At 44.9% G+C, this 19,814-nt stretch overlaps 1 protein-coding gene across 1 annotated transcript in view; it reads left to right on the top strand.

Moving 5' to 3' along the window:
- The window catches only part of LOC148514843 (uncharacterized), a 50,512-nt gene extending 46,124 nt beyond the window's left edge, over positions 1-4,388 (top strand). Inside the window, exons 7-8 of the mRNA XM_088480886.1 lie at positions 1,096-1,193; positions 2,573-4,388. Coding sequence (XP_088337012.1) covers positions 1,096-1,193; positions 2,573-2,682 — 208 coding nt within the window. The 3' untranslated portion in view covers positions 2,683-4,388. The remainder of the gene's footprint in view (positions 1-1,095; positions 1,194-2,572) is intronic.
- The last annotated feature ends 15,426 nt before the right edge of the window (positions 4,389-19,814 follow it).

Genomic DNA, 19,814 nt, shown 5'->3' with positions numbered 1-19,814 from the left:
CACCACACTTGTGTATATGCATCTCTGCCTCCCTCTCTGTATGTGTATCTCTGTCCACACCACACTTGTGTATATGTATCTCTGTCTCCCCCACTGTATGTATATCTCTGTCCATACCACACTTGTGTATATGTATCTCTATTGTGTATGTGTATCTCTGTCTCCCCCTCTGTATGTGTATCTCTGTCTCCCCCTCTGTATGTGTATCTCTGTACATACCACACTTGTGTATATGTATTTCTGTTGTGTATGTGTATATCTGCCTCCACCCCCCAGTATGTGTATCTCTGTCTCCCCCTCTGTATGTGTATCTCTGTCCATACCACACTTGTGTATGTGTATCTCTGTCTCCCCCTCTGTATGTGTATCTCTGTCCATATCACACTTGTGTATATGTATCTCTGTTGTTTATGTGTATCTCTGTCTCCCCCTCTGTATGTGTATCTCTCTCCACACCACACTTGTGTATATGCATCTCTGTCTCCCCCTCTGTATGTGTATCTCTCTCCACACCACACTTGTGTATATGCATCTCTGTCTCCCCCTCTGTATGTGTATCTCTTTCCATACCACACTTGTGTATATGTATCTGTGTTGTGTATATGCATCTCTGTCTCCCCCTCTGTATGTGTATCTCTGTCCATAGCACACTTGTGAATATATGCATCTCTGTCTCCCCCTCTGTATGTGTATCTCTGTCTCCGCCTCTGTATGTGTATCTCTGTCCATACCACACTTGTGTATATTTATCTCTGTCTCCCCCTCTGTATGTGTATCTCTGTCCACCATTTAAGTTTCTATCTCTCGCTTTCTTCAATTTGATATACAGTATGTACCAATTTCTCCCCATCAGTCTGTCTCACTCTGCTCATGCCCCCCATCCCATTTTAAGTGTTTATCTGTCACCACATTACGGGCACTTGTCCCTTCCTTCACTCTTGGTTTGTATCCCTCCCTTTGTCCCCCTTTCCATTTGTTCCCCATTATTTTTATCCAATGTTTCCCTAGTGCCCGCTGTCCTGCGACACATCTTCAACCCCCTCATCTTCCATTTCTGCCATCTTCACTCTTTCCCTTCCTTCTCTTCTGGCTTAGGACATGCAAAAAGCAGAACCAGTGCTTGTGGTTGCCAACAAGTAACATGAAGAAGACAGACACAAATGTGTCCAAATTATTGTTCCTAAATAAAGAAGGTAAGTTCCATCTTCTGATTTAATAATTTTTACAGAGTGTCTTAATAGTAAACTTATGTTACATTGAGAGGTATTGAGGCTGGACAGGTCATGGTTACCATATTGAAGATTTTGCATGCATTATGGGTCCGATTTTTAAAGGGTAACTAAAAAGCCACTTAACCAATAGGAAGTTTTCAACAGTTTACTGCTGCCAACAATGCTGCAATCACTGGTGGAAACCTCAACCAACCGGGGCACCACAGCTGTGTGCAGGACACACTGCCCCCTGCTCCAACACACCTGTCACAGGCTTCTTCCTGTCCAGGCTCCATGGTGACGCCGGGCAAGAAGAGGAGACAGGTGAGCGGAAGTGCAGGAGTAGGGAGCCGGGAGGAGGGGGGGGGGTGGAGTGGGGTGTGCTGGAGCAGGGAGCCGTGGGGGGGGGGGCCTGGCGACCGAGCTCACAACTGGGGAATGGTTGGGGGGGGAGAGAGGACAGGCCACACACCGGGGAATGGATGGGGAAGGGAGGGAGGGGACAAGAGCACATACCGGGATGCCGAGTATTGGACTCAGCAGCAGGGTGAGGAGAGATGGGGAGGACAGAGCGCACACAGCAGACACCAGGGAAAGGGTGCTAGGGGAGGAGAGATAGTTCAGAGGGTATCGGGGGCCACAGATGTCGGCAGTTGCTGGTGGGGGCTGCAGCTGTGGGCAGGCGGGGGCAAAGACCGGCGCTGCGGAATAATCCATAGGGACATGGCAGGTGCAGGGGGAAAAGTATCACTTTTCCTATAAGCTGACTCTGCAAACAGAGCAGCTTTCAGAAGTGATACTTTAGGCAGTGAGGCTTGATGACTGAGGCTTGATGACTGAGGCTTGATGACTGAGGCTTGATGACTGAGGCTTGATGACTGAGGCATGATGAACGACTCCAAACTGTTTTTTAATTTGCAGCGATAATTCTGTAATGATGAATAGACCATAGCACACACCTGTCATACAGTACAGCATTATGAGGTCTGTACTTTCTCTCTAAGAAAATATAATTAGAACTTTAAAAAGTGGTTAATACAATAGTAATAAAACTTAAAAATGTTTTTTTTTTTTTTATTAGAGACATTTCTATTATAAGACATAAATCACTACTTACAGTGAAATATAAAGTCATCAGGTAGTTTGGTACATTGGTGTAAATTTTATATGGTAACAGGACCCCTTGAATGTGATTATCATTATATGTTAAGGCGGAGGGGGCAATGTCCCATGTACAGTATTATACATATTTACTAGTGCAACATTTGTGCTGCAATTATGTGGGAACATTTAGGGGAAATATACATTGGATTTGTGCTGCGCTAAGGAAACAGTAACCTCTATATTTCTGTATCTTGCAGAATGTGGACACACGACTGTTGCAGTTGAAAACCAGAATAACGCAGATCTGGAAAATATGGACTCGTTAGCTGACAAACAAAACAAAATCAATGAACATATAGAAGATTAGTTTATAATCATTGTACTTTTGATTTGAAATGGAAACACACACAAAGTATTGATTAGATTTACCATTTGTAGGAAATAGTAGGCGAAAGCTGTATAAGCTTAAGAATAAATAAGAGTACTGTTTTTTTGCTGATTGGTAGTTATGACAGCCTTGTTGCTGGGTAGTTTAGTTGATGTCAGTTGGTCAGGGGTTTAGTTTAGACCAATAGGATTTTGGTAGGTGTGGTTTGGATTTCTAGTATTTAAAGGGGGTTTTGCATAGGGTCAGCCTCTTTTGCTCTTAAACTGTTCAGAGTACTTTTAATGTATGTAATAGTGATTGTATTAAGATTATTAGAATGTTTTTCTACTAATTTAGCTATGCAGTTTTATACTAATATTCAACTATGTTAATCAAATATTTTTGCTGCTTTATTAGAAAGTTCTCTTTGATAGATTCTCAAAGGAATGTGCTACATATTTTGACTAGTTGCATCTAAGATTGTGTGATGTTGCTTGCTTTAAATAAGGAGCCTTGAACATATAAATGTCAATGTCACTTGCTATAATAGGGATCGGTATGAATGACTGCCGGACCTATGTCCGGCGGTTCAAATCCCAACACCGGAAGACCTTCAGCAGTGAAGATACCGACAGGTAAGTAAACTAACTAAACCTAACTCTTTCCCCCCCTAACCCTAACCCTCCCTTAGGGGTGCCTAACCCTAACCACCCCCCTTAGTGCCTAACCCTAACTCCACGGTAAGTGCCTAAACCTAACCCCCCATCTCCACAGCCTACACTTAACCCTCCCAGGGGGGTGCCTAACCCTAACCTCCCCTTCCCCAAGCCTAACCCTAACCCTCCCGGGCGGGTTCCTAACCCTAAGTCCCCCTGGGAGCCCCTAACCTAACCCTCCCCCTCTGTGGCTGTCTGCACCCGCCGCCCGGCTTACCTTCATTTGGTATGCCGGGCGTCGGGCTCCCGGCGTAGGGATAATGATAGGCATCAGGATTTCAACGCCTAGCATTAGTCCCCTGTCGGGATGCTGGCGGGTGGCATTTTGACCGTCGGCTACCTGACTGCATACTGTTATAATAGATTATCTCTAATAGGTTAAGGGTACCTATTGGTTGTTAGCAGCTTGCCGCACAATAGACACAGTTTGTGAAACCCGATAAGAGATATATTTTGTTAGAATATTGTGTCAATAACCATTGTGATAGGATCACTAGTAAAGTGGTCTGTGGCAGGTACATTTGTCCCAGATTCCTGTCTTTTGTGTTTTAAACCCCCAGGAGAAAGTCTGCAGTGTAGCAGGCTTGAGTTTCGGCTTTTTGAAAAGCCGGTTTGGGACCTGGGGGTTGTGGGCGAGAGGAGAGGGAGGGCTCCACCCACGGCCACTCCAGGTTTTGGTTCTCACAGCCTGGTAACAGGATTGTTAGTTTTCCACCTGAGAGTGGCCAATATAAGCCTAGTGTGTTTAGGGCTGATTGTCTCACCGGGGAGAGCAGACAGGGAGTTTGCTCAGAGACACTTGAAAAACCTATCAGTGAGTACTGTGCTGTGCTTTGTTGCTGGTGAGGGCATTAGGCCCTGCCAGGTTCTGGTAGTGAGGGAACTACCTGTGAAGTTAGTGCCCCGACAGGGCTAGGATTTATATTTATGTTTTCTTTATATTTCTGACATTGTACAATAAAGACTGGCGCCGACCAGCTTTTACTTGCATCCAGACTGGTGTGCTGCTTCCCTGCTGCTGTGTGCGTGTGTGTAAGGAAGGAGTCCTCTACCCAGGAGAGGGACCCCCTAACCTAACTGTGTCACACCATATTGAGGCAATGCTGCCCCCTATTGCTAATATTTATCTTATTATTATTATGACCTTATAAGGTATATAGTATCCAGTTTTTGTTAGCAGCCCTATAATTAGGTGTTAAATGTGGAAGTCTGTAGCCTTTAACTCCTGTCTTCCAGACTGACTGCAGAAAGAGGTGGGATGGTGTACCATCCAGCCTATTGTGTAGGGTGAGGCTCCTGGATGTGATTTGGCTGTATTAGGCCATTAGCGGAATTAATTAGAAATTTTAAGCTAAGTACCAATAAATACTTGAATTAATTAACTTAAACTGTGTGTGTATTGTGTCATTCACTTTGTTGCTGTACTCCAGAACCTCCCATTTCCACCAAAAACAATCAGGAAGCTCACTTTCGCTGGATCAGACCTACACTAAGTTCGCTCCTGAAAATGGATAGATCTCTGTTGATGCCACACTTTCCGTGGAACTGGGCAGCAAACATGCTCAAGTAACAGCCCCATTTTGGGGGAGCATTATGGGTGGTTAATTCAAGTTCCAGGCATGACCGTAGCGTTGGACGCAGATATTGGTCTGAACAATTTGGAATTGCATGGATTTCTGCACAAAGTAGTCACACAATGGCAGCAGTGACTTCAGCCAAATGTTCTCTGTCGCTGTGGAGCAGACCTGCAAAAGGTCCAGAGGAATTTTGGACCGTTCCTCCTTACAAGACTGTTTTAGTCCAGCAGTATTGCTGGGATGTCTGGAGTAAAGGGCCTTCTCCAGCTCATCCTCAACATCTCTATCAGGCTGAGGTCAGGAGTCTGGGCCACTCCAAAAGGAGAATTTACGTCTACTGAAGCTGCTCAGTTGTTGATTTACTTATAGGTGTTTTTGGGTTGATGCCCTGTGACCTCACCCAACTTTTGTTGAGCTTCAAATAGCTGATGGCTCACCTTCCATTCTCCTACAAAATGACAAGGAGAGCACTCGCTAAAGGGGTTATGTCCCCTCTTCTGTATTTAAAAAGCAATAAGCTTAGATTACTGCTGTTTGTCACGGCACCACTTACACGTCTATAGATGATGTTAGTTGTAGTATAACGATTGTTAGCAATCGGAACCCAGCTAAAGATTTTCAGGTTTTGCTGAGTCCCAGCCAGGTGGAAGTGCAATGGGCATTGCTTATTAGCCGATTGCTGGCAGTGGTAGTCTGCCAGAAATACAGCGGAGATCTCCGACGAGGGGTAAGTAATATTAAATGCTGGTGGCATATTCATTAATATAAGTGTGATACTAAACAAAATAGCAAGCAATTAGTATTGATAATAAATGGAGCCCAGGAGTGTAGCTACTGTGGTTGCAGGTGGTGCAGTTGCTACAGGGCCCATAACACCTCCAAGGTCCACCTCCCCCTGCACCCATTTTTGGTGTGTGGAACTCATGGAGTGATGCTGCACTCCTCCACTCCAGCATGCAGCTCCGGGCAGATGGGTGAGCCGTGCCAGTGGCCAGCAGGCCACAAAGTATTCCAGTCAGGCCTCCATGCCATGGCCAGAGGCAGAGCAGGGGGCCTAGCTGGTGACACCCCCATATCACAGACTCCCCCTTTCCGAATCCTATCACTCACTTACAGTTGGAGGCGGCTGCGGAGAGTGATAGCTGGAGTCGTTGGCCACAAGTGTTGCTGGATGCTCGGCTGGGGGGCTCTAGAAAGGGACTAGTTGCGCACAATAGGGGATAATGGACACACTGGACAGAAAGACAGGAAAGAGGGAGGAGTTACAGCGGCAGCAGTTCTGGGAGGGAAGTGAAGGGGAACTTTAATATCAGTGCACAAAGAGGGAAGCTGTCAGGAACAGCAGACCCTATAGGCCTGACTGGGGAGAGTATTCCCGGGGGCCGGGGAAGGGGCTGCGGCACTGTAAGGGAGGGGTGTAGAAATTTTGCTATGGGGTCAACAAGGGTCTAGTTACACTCCTGATGGAGCCCCTGGTGCTACGCGTTCCTTCCAAACCACTCAATGTTTGTTTCATCGGTAGCAGAACATATTGCCGGTAGCCCTGTGACAGATCCAGATGCTCCTGAGCGATCTTCCAATGTGCAGAGATATTTTCCTGCCTTCTTCTGTGGTGTCCTCCCAGGAGCACTTTTCTTCCTCTGTGTGTTATGTATTATAGACTCGTGAACAGATACAGTATGTGTGCATGTTGCAGAGATGGGCAACCTGTGGCACTCCAGATGCTGCAGAACTACACATCCCAGCATGCCCTGCCACAGTTTTGCAGTTAGGGCAAACTAAAAATCGGTGATAGGGCATGCTGGTATGTGTAGTTCCGCAGCAGCTGGAGTGCCGCTGGTTGCCCACCCCTGAATAAGATTATCCTGTGCTGGGCTCCTGCAGTCACCATTGCAGAACGGGCGATATCTATGGAGGCTGCTGTGTATGTTGGAAATAGAGAACAACAGCAGAGATCTCAGATATCTGATGTGGTCTCCTGTACATACATCCCATGGAATATTTGTGGGTACTTCCGGAAAACACCCAATTTCCCACAAAATATTCATAGATAAATAGGCCCATTAACCTTGTCTCTTCCGAGATCTCATTTGTACAAGCCATGATACACATCAGACGATGCTCCCTGAGATGGCAAAGTCACAAGGTGTCAGTGTTTCTTATAGATAAAGGGTGTAATTAGTAGCGCTTATTGTTAAAAATCTTTTGGATCGGGATAATGGATAAATCACCCAGAAGTGTGCAAAATAATGTCATTTATTACACACTTAAAACAAATTAAAAAACATGTATATAACATGCAATAGCAAGTTGGAAAATAAGTATATTACAATACAGGGACATAGGAGTGGGGTTCCAAATATCAGCCTCTCACCAAGGTAGGGTGCCGCGGTGGGCTAGTGCTAATTGGTAACAAAGGGTCCCGGGCCTCAGTCGCTCGGCACCACTGCAGAAAGCTTAACAGTTCCCAAACAAAAGTTCCTCCTGGTCCACAAAGCACCTCCTGCAACGCGTTTCGGATCGTTAAAGATTCTTCCTCAGGCAAAGGTGACTTGTGGTCTAAACATAGTGTCTATCTGTACCCTCATTCATTCTCTCATTGGTGCTCCAATTCCCGCTGTTTGCGGGCACACATGGTGATTACGTCACTTCCGGTATTGACCGGAAGTGGTCTGCGATCCACTGGTTACAGCTTCCTGTAAAACTGGAAGTTATATGCGTTCCACACCGCGGAGATGGTGCTCTTCATTCTGGCATCCTCATTTTTGCTAGGGGATGAATTAGGCTCCAATCTCGGCCATTTTGGTGGAGATTTGTTTCTGTACAGAAGCATTCCATCTCTCTGATGCATCAATGTTTTGGAATTTTCTTTCAAATTCTGAATATTCCATCAAATTATAACATTTCTTAAAATTGTATATCCCGCTGGTACACTAATAACTGTGCCGTACTTAGTATTCTGGCATTGTCCATCCCTCTCCCAGCGGAACATTTTTTGAGCGAATTGGGGGCCATATAAGAGAATAAAAAGAAGAAAAATTCAAATAGATTAGCAATGTTAAAAACAGATTAATAACAACTAAAATAAACACAAGAGTTTAGTCTAAAAACCACTTGAGTTCGAAGTCAAGATTAAGACCTTTTGGGGACAAAGTATTTAAATTAAAAATCCACCTCATCTCACTAGTGGCAAGACGTTTGTCTATATCTTTGTATCTCCAGGTTGGTTTAATTAACTGGATGCCCCCCAAAAAATTTAGATGAAATCATTATACATTTATACATTGGAACCTTGTTTATGCACTGGATCCCAGCACTAATAAAGTTGTGTATATTGCTATATATCCTGTTATCTAACATTTTTCAATACTTTTTAGTCTGCTACAACAAAGAAAGCTGGATAAACTGGCAATAATAGTTCACAAATATTCTGGATTTTGAACCACTTTGTGCTAAATTGGATATATTATCTCTTTTTGAATGCGATAGAACATTTTATATTGTTGCAAGCTCTCATTGATACAGTTGTATCTTATTGTCTCTGGCACAGATACAGTCAGGTGCATAAATATTGGGACATTGACAGAATTTTCATATTTTGGCCTCTATACACCACCACAATGGCTTTGAAATGAAACAAACAAGATGTGCTTTACCTGCAGACTTTCAGATTTAATTTGAGGGTAATTACATCCAAATTAGGTGAACGTTGTAGGAATTACTACGGTTTCTATATGTGCCTCCCACTTTTTAAGGGGCCAAAAGTAATGGGACTATCAACTCAAAAGCTATTTCATGGACAGGTGTGGGCTATTCCCTCGTTATTTCATTATCAATTAAGCAGGTAAAAGGTCTGGAGTTGATTCTAGGTGTGACATTTGCATTTGGAATCAGTTGCTGTCGACTCTCAATATGAGATCCAAAGAGCTGTCACCATCAGTGAAGCCATCATTAGGCTGAAAAATCAAAACAAACCCATCAGAGAGATAGCAAAAACATTAGGTGTGGCCAAATCAACTGTTAGGGACATTCTTAAAAAGAAAGAACGCACCAGAGAGCTCAGCAACACCAAAAGACCTGGAGACCATGGAAAACAACTGTGGTGGATGACAGAATAATTATTTCCCTGGTGAAGAAAAACCCCTTCACGACAGTTGGCCAAATCAAGAACACTCTCCAGGAGGTAGATGTATATGTGTCAAGGTCAACAATCAAGAGAAGACTTCACAAGAGTGAATATAGAGGGTTCACCACAAGATATAAACCAATGGTGAGCCACAAAAACAGGAAGACCAGATTAGAGTTTGCCATTACAGTTCTGGAACAACATCCTATGGGCATATGAGACAAATATCAACTTGTAACAGGGTGATGGGAAGAGAAGAGTATGGAGAAGGAAAGGAACTGCTCATGATCCAAAACATACCACCTCATCAGTGAAGCATGGTGGTGGTAGTGTCATGGCATGGGCATGTATGGCTGCCAATGGAACTGGTTCCCTTGTATTTATTGATGATGTGACTACTGACAAAAGCAGCAGAATGAATTCTGAAGTGTATCGGGCAATATTATATGCTCATATTCAGTCAAATGCTTCAGAACTCATTGGACGGCGCTTCACAGTGCAGATGGACAATGACCCGAAGCATACTGCAAAAGCAACCAAAGAGTTTTTTAAGGCTAAAAAGTGGAATGTTATGCAATGGCCAAGTCAATCCCCTGACCTGAATCCGATTGAGCATGTATTTCACTTGAAGACAAAACTGAAGGGAAAATGCCCCAAGAACAAGCAGGAACTGAAGACATTTGCAGTAGAGGCCTGGCAGAGCATCGCCAGGTATGAATCCCAGCATCTGGTGATGTCTATGCGTTCCAGACTTCAGGCTGTAATTGCCTGCAAAGTATTTGCAACAAAGTATTAAAAAGTGAAAGTTAGATTTAGGATTGTTTAGTTTGTCCCATTACTTTTGGCCCCTTAAAAAGTGGGAGGCACATATAGAAACTGTTGTAATTCCTACACTGTTCTCCTGATTTGGATGTAATTACCCTCAAATTAAATCTGAAAGTCTGCAGGTAAATCACATCTTGTTTGTCTCATTTCAAAGCCATTGTGGTGGTGAATAGAGGCCAAAATATGAAAATTCTGTCAATGTCCCAATATTTATGCACCTGACTGTATATTAGATACTCTATGATCTGTCACATGTTTTGTCTCATCTGTATTTAGGTTTTAAATTTATTTGTTTTTTTGTTTATTTTTATTGTGGCTATCTATATAAATATATTTAATATTAAATACTAATTTATTTTAGTACTGAGACAGTGCTTCATTGTTCTAAAAAGTATTGATGGTTTTTTGATTAATTGATAGGTAGGGTAAAACTTGTCTTGATATTTGAAGCAGCAGTCTCATGGTTTTATAACAGTTGTGTGATCGATCAATATTTATTTCCAGCACGAGATTGGTACAAGCCTTTTTGTGAAGAACTAGTTTTTTTGGTTTTGATTGGTTGTTGGCTATTTACCTTTGGTCAGAAAAGAAAAGCAGGTCATTCAGCTCGGGTGCAGCTGTTTGGTTTTTGGGTGCACTCATTCTTGACCCGATTCACTACCGTACGGAACTGCGAATACGCACGCAATCGGCCGATTGTTGTGTTCTGACAATGTGTATGCATCGCAGTGTGCTTGCGTGAACTAGCTATTGAGACCACAGCGGCTACGCAGGCCCTTCGCAGAGTGATTGACAGGAAGTGCCATTTGTGGGTGGTGATGGGGGGTGGTTGGGGAAACGCAGGCGTGCCTGTGCATTCGCACGTCGTTGCAGGGGCATGCATAAATTAGCAACTGCGATGGCCTGTGCAGTGTGAGGTCTCATAGCGTGCGTGGTTGTTAGCAATTCCTGAGTAAGGTCAGAGCTTCTGCAAGTGTGCGTGAGGCTGCGATGGTACTCAGTTGTACCAATGGTTCTGTAGTCCTGCTAAACATTACGGATGTGTGTAAAGTAAAGTGGACGTCTCTGTGCAGTGCTGCAAGGGAATAGCGATCGCAATGTATTAGCATACTATCGCAGTTGAACTGCGTGCATAATCGCTATTGCATACTCAGTTGTGAATAGTAATGAATCAGCCCCTGAGTCTGAACACATGGCAGCACTTCTGAGTGCCTTGTTAGGTTGGAAAGTTGAATTGGATACCCCCTTTTTTAGTTTTGTGTTGTAAGCACCCAATGCATTTGTTGTGTGTGCATTGCTGGGCTGCGATGATTATTGTCCATCCTTTCTTGCCACTATATATACTTTAATTTGTTTATCTTACAATAAATAGCTATAACCTTTCCTAATGCCATTCCAGTCTCTGTGTTATCTTACTTAAGGTTTAAGATTACGGGACCTATACAAAAGACATGCTATCCATTAGGAGGTTTATAGAACATGACTGCCACCTGGTGGATTCCTCCGGCAATGCCACTGAGGGAATTCTGAAACCTTCTAAAAACATCAGCTAATTTATTAACACTGGAAATATTCACCAATTTAGTATCATTTGTTATCACTACATATTGTGGCTATGAGAAATTATTATAGTGTGGCATTTATCAACTATCTCTTGCAGGGATTTGAGTTCTTATAAAATCTTGTCCTGGCGATAAGTAAGAAGTAACGTGATAGCTTACACTATATAAGGCCAGCCGCATGTGTGAGTATGAGCTGAAAGGAGGGACCCAAAGATCCCTCTTCAAAATATATTGTGATACAGTAGCCCGTAGTTGTCACAAGCCGCAGCATCTTGTTGGACAATGGTGCTCCCAACAGGCCTGTTGCTGGAAAACGGAGTCATCATACTGTCACCTCATGAGAGAGCTCCCTCTAGCCATACGTCATCTCTGCCGGGACAAGATTGGTTACTCCTTCTATCTCTTTCCTGTTGATGCGTTGCTCGGATGCTGGTGATAGCATTTCACGTGTTTCGGTTCTGGTGTTTGCATCCTTTCGAGTGTCTTGTATCTCTGCCTGTCTCAAGGATCTCCTGACGCTTGTGTCATCCCGGTGACACAGGCCACAATTCAGCTTCTCCTGCCTACGCAATCTAGTGTACTGCCACTTGTGTCATCTTGGCAACGCTGCATCCTGCTACATGGCCCAAAGGCCGCATCTTGCCAAGTGCTACCAGCCCTCAAGGCTGCAACATGGCCGAAAGGCCACACCTTGCCAAGCGCTACCAGCCCTCAAGGCTGCTCCACAGCCCAAAGGCTGCACCTTGCCAAGTGCTACCAGCCCTCAAGGCTGCTTCATGGCCCAAAGGCCGAACCTTGCTAAGCGCTACCAGCCCTCAAGGCTGCTCCATGGCCCAAAGGCCGCACCTTGCCAAGTGCTACCAGCCCTCAAGGCTGCAACATGGCCCAAAGGCCACACCTTGCCAAGCGCTACCAGCCCTCAAGGCTGCTCCACAGCCCAAAGGCTGCACCTAGCCAAGCGCTACCAGCCCTCAAGGCTGCTCCGCGGCCCAAAGGTCGAACCTTGCCAAGCGCTACCAGCCCTCAAGGCTCCTACATGGCCCAAAGGCCGCACCTTGCCAAGCGCTACCAGCCCTCAAGGCTGTACCTTGCCAAGCGCTACCAGCCCTCAAGGCTGTTACACGGCCCAAAGGCTGCACCTTGCCAAGCGCTACCAGCCCTCAAGGCTGCTACTTGGCCAAAGCCGAATCTTGTTTGCATTACCAGCCCTCAAGGCTGTTGCTGGACTTCATTCTTAGGGGTACCCCGACAGTCATAATTACATAACCTTCTATTGCTACTCAGTGGTGAATCTAATCCTAGATTCATAACAGCAGGCTACAATGGGCTAACGACATCTAGTGAAAAAAAGCTGTTTATTGGAGCTTAGTAAATTGCCCATCATTGCAGTAGACATACCACTAGCCGCTGAGGTGCACTCATAATAAATGTAATGCTACTTAAATACTGAAGCAAACAATATAGTTTAGTAAGAAGACCCCTTAGTGTAGTGTCTCAGCACTGTGGGGGGCACATGAGTGGTTATCAGCAGAACTCTTATAGATTCTAAATGGCACAGTACAATATATCTCTACAAGTAATGCCAAAAAAAATAATAATCATTATGCTCTCCACATAGACCCACCGGGCCTGATTCATTACTGATCGCTATTGCAATGTACGCAGATTGGTCGATGGTGCATACTGTGCATTCACCACAGTATGCATGCGCGAGTTAGCATTGTGATCACACACGCAGAAAGAAAGTCTTCACAGAGTGAGTGACAGGCTGTGAGCATTTGGGGGTGATGACGGAGGAGTGGTCGGAGAAACGTAGGCATGACTGTCCGATTGAACACCGTTGCATGGGCGTGCATAAATAAGCCTCTGCGACGGCATACGCAGTCTGAGTACTCAGGTGTGCTACGAGGTTTGCAATCTCCGAGTAAGGTCAGACCTGCTGTATATGTGAGTGAGGGGCCGATGTTACTCGATGTTACCGATGTCTACGCAGGATTGCAAGGTATTACGGATGTGAGATAGCGGTAGTGGGCTGGCTGTGCGACAGCTTTGAGATTGCATTCAATAGCATATTTTCACTACGGACCTCTGTGCGTAATCACAGCTGCGATCACGATCCGTAGTGAATCAGGCCCAAAGTCCACTTTTTCTACCCAGTCCTTGAACAACAAAAAACAATTAAGAACAATTTTTTTGGAAAATAAAAATGGCAGAATAACACATTGTAATGCTGCAAGTTCTGTATAATAGGAGAAATCGTCTGGCACTTCTCCTGGCTGCTTCACTGACGGAACCTGAATCTTCTATGGCTCCATCCCCAGCTGATGTCTCTGACCTAACAGCCAGGATGGGTGAGATGAAACAGTCACTGTCTGAAAGAGAAAGGTTCACTTTACCCAAATGTACAGAACACTAACAAATAGTATAAAGCAGAATAGAAGCCAATACGGAATTTCAGTAAGTAAAATATCACGCCTGTGACTTTCTCTGCAGAGTAAATTAGGGGAAAGTTTACTAAGAGGGTCTTTTCAAAGTCATTGCGCATCTCTGTATCTAAAGGGACTATAATATTAATTACAAACCATGCATGATTTTTTTTTAAATTTAATATAAATTCACATTTAAATTTTCCAGGTGAAACCACAAAAGGCGCAGCAGCTTTGAAAATCACTGCTTATTAAACCTACCCCAAAATGAAGGTTTGCGTGTGGACCCCCCTCCTTTCTTGATGCACAGTAGAATTTGGCTTAGATCCAGAGTCTACAGCACATGCGCAGTTCTCCTAGAGCCCTACCTGGGTCACCTCGCCCACAGAGGCTCCCTGGGTCTCCTGGATCCCTGTCTGGGCCACGCCGCCTGCAGAGGTTCCCCGGGTCTCCTGGAGCCCTGTCTGGGCCACCTCACCCGCAGAGTATCCCCGGGTCTCCTGGACCTATATCGCAAATAGCATCAAAGCATTGATAATCCCACTGTGATCTCTTACGGGTTTCCTAAAGTACAGTACGCTTCACTACATGCCAGAAAAAAGTGGAGTACAGTAGCTATAGTAGTGTAATATGTAACACTACTTCCTTTTTGGCTTCTGATTGAAAGACTGAGCCAGACGAATGTTTAATCAATGTAACAGGTAAACTAGATCATCCCCTTGGCTAATACTTAAGCTGCATACACACACAACGATTTTATGAACAATTTTTATGAACGATTTTCTGTCAGATTATCTGTCAGATTTTTTAAAATATAATGATCGATTTTTATGAACTATAAATGATTTTTGCATATTCCCTTACTGAAAATCGTTCAGTTGACAAGTCTGACTGACCTACAAACTACAAACGTGAATGCGCATGAACGATAATTGTTCATCATTTGACTCAGAAAGTGAACGATTTTTTCAAATGATTATCGTTAAACGATATCGTTTAACGGTAATCGCTCAAAAATCGTGTGTGTATGCAGCTTTACACTTAGTGGCGGCTTCACAGGTGGGGGTGTCATTTAAATAGGGGAGCCACACCAACTGCCAGTGAGTCCTGGCTGACAAAGTTTGGGGTGGCAGTTGGTGTGGCTCAGCTATTTGAATTTTGGACTGTGCTGCAGTCCCACCTCTGTTAGAACATTCTTTACTAAAGCTGGGTACACACCTATGCAATCTCCAATTGTAACACCTCTAAACTGGGTACATATATCATAACAGTGGTGTTTCTGGGTTCTTTTCTTATTTACAGAGAGGTAAAGAGGTGAGTAGACTGACTTTCTAGAAGTATATTAGGTATTTTATTACAATAAAGAGATCATATCATGTCAATTGGCACTTTTGCAATGAAAATTACAGGTTCAGTTTCTATTACAATTCACAAGAATAACACAATGAATTATATTTTATTGGTCAGGAACGCAGCCTCCTTGCAATCGATAAGGACTCCTCTCCTCCTGCTGATTCCAAAAGATTAATACATGCAATGCCTTTCCAACAACCGTTTATCTTAAATGCCTATAACCAATATCCTTTATATATTTACCAAACAGTAATTAACAAGAACAACATTCTCTACTTAGTTATCCTGTATGCTAACTTTTCTCTAAGATTTTGTGGCCAGAAAACTAATAGTACATGAATATAGCGCTACTGTCCCGTTAGTGTACACTACGTTGCCCGGGTTTATAGGTAATCTCACTGATATAAACGGTCCCTGTTGGTATTACTTTCCTCAGTCTCACACTATGTACGGGCTTGTCTCTTATGTCACTCCTTCCCCACTGAATGTCCTTCTGACAGTCTCAGCTGCATCGTTATGTTAGCAGAGATGTGTAGTAATTAGCAGCACTTCCACCAGCTACACATTACTATTTTGTTACTATTTGGCAGATCTAATTGAATCCTCCTGTCTGTCCTTGTCTTTGTAACAAATAATAATAATCACGGAGCTCCCTGAAGTCTATCTCAGTACTCAGATTCCATTGCTCTACATTAGCTATTTTATGTAGCTACTCAGAATTGTCTAATTACAGCGTCTTTTCCACTGTGTCCCCCTCTGCTGCTAGTATCTCCAAAGGTGACAGCCACTTATTAACATGCGCAGCGGTTGGCCGTGTCACAGGGAGGGGTCTCCAGAGAGGCTTTTTAATGGGTGGTAATCTAGCTAGGGCACTGGGTTTTACTGACTGCCGTTAACAGTGGGTGGGTAGTAGCCACTGTATTGGGGTGTGTATGGTGCAGTCTCTTACCACCCGGCTTCACTACCGATTCTCCCCGTCTCCCCTCTCCTTCTGCAGAGCCAGTTACTGCCACCAGCTGTCCTGGACTAGCCGCACCTCCGCTGCAGCATCAGGCCACCAGTCCCCGCCCCAGCCGCACCTCCGCTGCAGCATCAGGCCGCCAGTCTCCGCCTCAGCTGCACCTCCTCCCTGACAGGCTTCCGCTTCCTGCTAATCAGTGTCTGCAACCACCGCAATGTCTCTGGACCACACACACAGGCTCTCCCTGCCGCCGGATCATCGCTCCTGCCCTCCGTCACCATCAGGTACGATCAGCGCAACAGGGGAATGGTTAGTTGCTGTTACCTCCAGGAACAACTCTTGCTCTCTCAGCGGCGCCGCCACCAACGTCCCTGAGGTACCGGCCCCTTAGTACAGGAGCTCTGCTCCACTTACCTGCCTCAGGCAATGACTCCAACTGTCAGTCCTGCAGTCCCTTATATCTCCTTCCTCCGGGTACCCTGCACGCTCCGGCATCTCTATACTCCCCAATGTCCAACCGGGGTATCTTTTCCCCTATTTACCGTCATTTGCTAGCATCCTGCCCTCGTGGACCCCAAGTGTTACAGGGCCATTTTGCCTTGGGCTGAACCATAGTTTTCCCATCACAGGGACAGTTTGTACATACAGTACATTTCCTAACTAAACTATGTAATTTATATTACTTCCCAATACAATACATTCACCTATATACACAAGTTTGGGGTTATTCATAACTAAAATTATGGCACATCTACTTCCATAGGTGGAATTCCCTAATTCTGGGGTACTACACAACGATTATATAAGTGTGTATGCAGGACCGTTACAGGAGTGTTAGCCAATTAGTGGCTTATAACACTCCTGCAACGGCCTGGATCGGGAGGTCACATCTTATGTGCTGTTTGATAATTGTGGGCACCGACCACAAGATTCCATAGAAGCCCGTACACAATGAGCTATGTTTGATAGGGGGTCATGCTGGGGACACACTACACGGCTGATTGGGTTAAACGTGGTTCATCCCGATCAGCCGAAGATCGAAAAGTTGCCGCGCCATTTCCCCGGCGATCTGTGCATGCGCACTAGACTCTGGTCTATTGATTCTGCGGTGGTCGGCCAGCCGTGTCAGTCGGCTGCTGGCCGCCGGTGTGAGAGGAGGGGGCCCGTGACGGGGGAGGCACATGGGCCCCCTCCTCTCTAAAGACGCCCCTGGATGTTACCGATGTTTTCGCTGACTTGCGGATGTACGTAATAGGAAGCGGGCGGCTTTATACAGTGGTGGGCATCTTGGTATAGTGCTGCGATTGCACTGCGATCAGTTCATTTGCATAATTTCACTGCGAGCAGGCGCGTGCGATTGCAGACTTGCGATCCGTGCTGAATGACACCCTATATACCATGGGTAAAGGAGAGTGCACCCACTAAGGAATGTACTATCACCTCAACAGCCGATCTTACCACCACCACCACATAAATATAAGACACCCAAAGGAAAACGAGGAGAGGGAGGGTTATATATACCAAAAATGGATGCTAGACACTCAATCACCTAAACACACCTACCTAACTATGGGCCCTATTTAAAATGGACACATAACTCCCTTAGCACTCGCTAAAGGAGTTATTCCATCCATTTTGTATTCAACAAACAGCTGTAATGTAAGAATACCGCTGTCACTACATCGCTATCGCCATCTTTAGATGCCAGCAATGGGGACCCAGCGCTGCCTCTCCAGCTTCCAGGCACTGCCGGTTCCCCGCAGATGGACCGTCACGTATGTGCATTACACAGAAGCCCGTCGCTGGCAGCACTAGGTTACCAGGAGCTGAGCGGAGGACCTCGCTGACGAGGAGGACTTCGTTGGACCTCACCGGAGGGGTCAGTATTGATGAATATTAGTGGTATTTTAGTTTATTTCATTGTGATGCTAAACGGAAAAAAAAACGAAAAATGCAGCTGGTATTAACCTTCTTTCTTACATGGGGCCCTGTGATAGGTCGTGCACCACATTAGCAAATGTCAATTAACTAATCCAATCTCCTAACAGGACCATATAATGACAGCCAGTGGCGTATCTATAGTGGGTGCAGGGCACACGGGCCTCCGGGTCAAGGGGAGCCCCGCACCGCTCACCCTGCACCCATATTATCTAAAACTCACCTGCCGCGGTCCCGTGTCAGGTCTCAGCGCTGTACAGAACACTGGAATATGGCTGTCAGGATAGGAGGCCGTCATTAGGTCTCCGGATAGGAGGCCGTCATTAGGTCTCCGGATAGGAGGTCGTCATTAGGTCTCAGGATAGGAGGCCGTCATTAGGGCTCAGGATAGGAGGCCGTCATTAGGTCTCCGGATAGGAGGTCGTCATTAGGTCTCAGGATAGGAGGCTGTCATTAGGTCTCACGATTGGAGGCCTTCATTAGGTTTCAGGATAGGAGGCCGTCATTAGGTTGAAGAATAACTGCCCTGACAAAGAAACTACCAATCTTGTTTTCATATTCAGTACGATGCCTCCTGGTGGTCATTCTCGGGAATCTTCACTTATTGTGTCATCAGTTCTCAGCCTGCACAAGAAAAGACAATAAATCTTATTAGTTATATACAGTACAATGTATAAAGGTTATACATTGTAATAATGCAGTAGCGCACACAGGGGGGGTTTCTCAGAAATCCCCCTAACAGACTGTAGTGCAGGCAATGTGTTTTTAAGCCCTGCCCCCTCACGGCAATTTGCCACGATTCGCGGGTCAGTATGGAGGAGGCAGAGCCAATATGACTCAATTTCATTAAAATCGAGACATTTGGCCCCGCTTGAGAATATGGTGCCAGCATGCTAGATCCTGTCCCTATCAGATCAGGTAATGCTGCCCATCCACTACACGACATAGAAACGACAGCATGATAACGACATTGTAATCGTGCAGTCGTTTCTATGTCTGTGATGCTAGTGCAATGATGGACGCAAATGGGTATTTATAAAATGGCAAGTAATATGTACTTTATTACATATTACATATTATTTACCATTTTATAAATACCCATTTGCGTCCATCATTGCACTAGCAGCTAAAGGTTATCCATATCAGGTGTCATCTACCCTCTTGTGCTTCGCCTTACTATAGTGTCATTTACTTCTTACTCACCACTAGGGCACCTAACACTTGGCTGCTTATCATTACGTGAGTCTAGGACCACTCACGTCATCAGGCTGCCCCTTCCTTCCTCCCCCCCACCTCTCCTCCTCCTCCCCCATACTAATTCTCTCACCTAACATTGCTCAGAGCGCTTGTCTGTCTAACTACATATAACATGCTGAATGTGACATTATCGTCGGGTTGACCAGCCTGTTTGAAACATAGAAACAGAATTTGACGGCAGATAAGAACTAGTCTGCCTCATTTTTAAAAATATTGTTACCTCAACCCTTATTGATCCTTACTTCTTCTGAAGGATATCATCACGTCTATCCCATGCATGTTATTATTATTATTATTACTACCAGTTATTTATATAGCGCTCACATATTCCGCCGCGCTTTACAGAGAGAATATTTGGCCATTCACATCTGTCCCTGCCCCAGTGGAGCTT

Source organism: Taudactylus pleione, unplaced genomic scaffold (assembly GCF_031769625.1).
Source record: "Taudactylus pleione unplaced genomic scaffold, aTauple2 ptg000257l, whole genome shotgun sequence".
Classification (NCBI taxonomy): domain Eukaryota; kingdom Metazoa; phylum Chordata; class Amphibia; order Anura; family Myobatrachidae; genus Taudactylus; species Taudactylus pleione.
The sequence above is the reverse complement of the archived record's forward strand: the minus strand, read 5'-3'. Positions and strand labels throughout refer to the sequence as shown.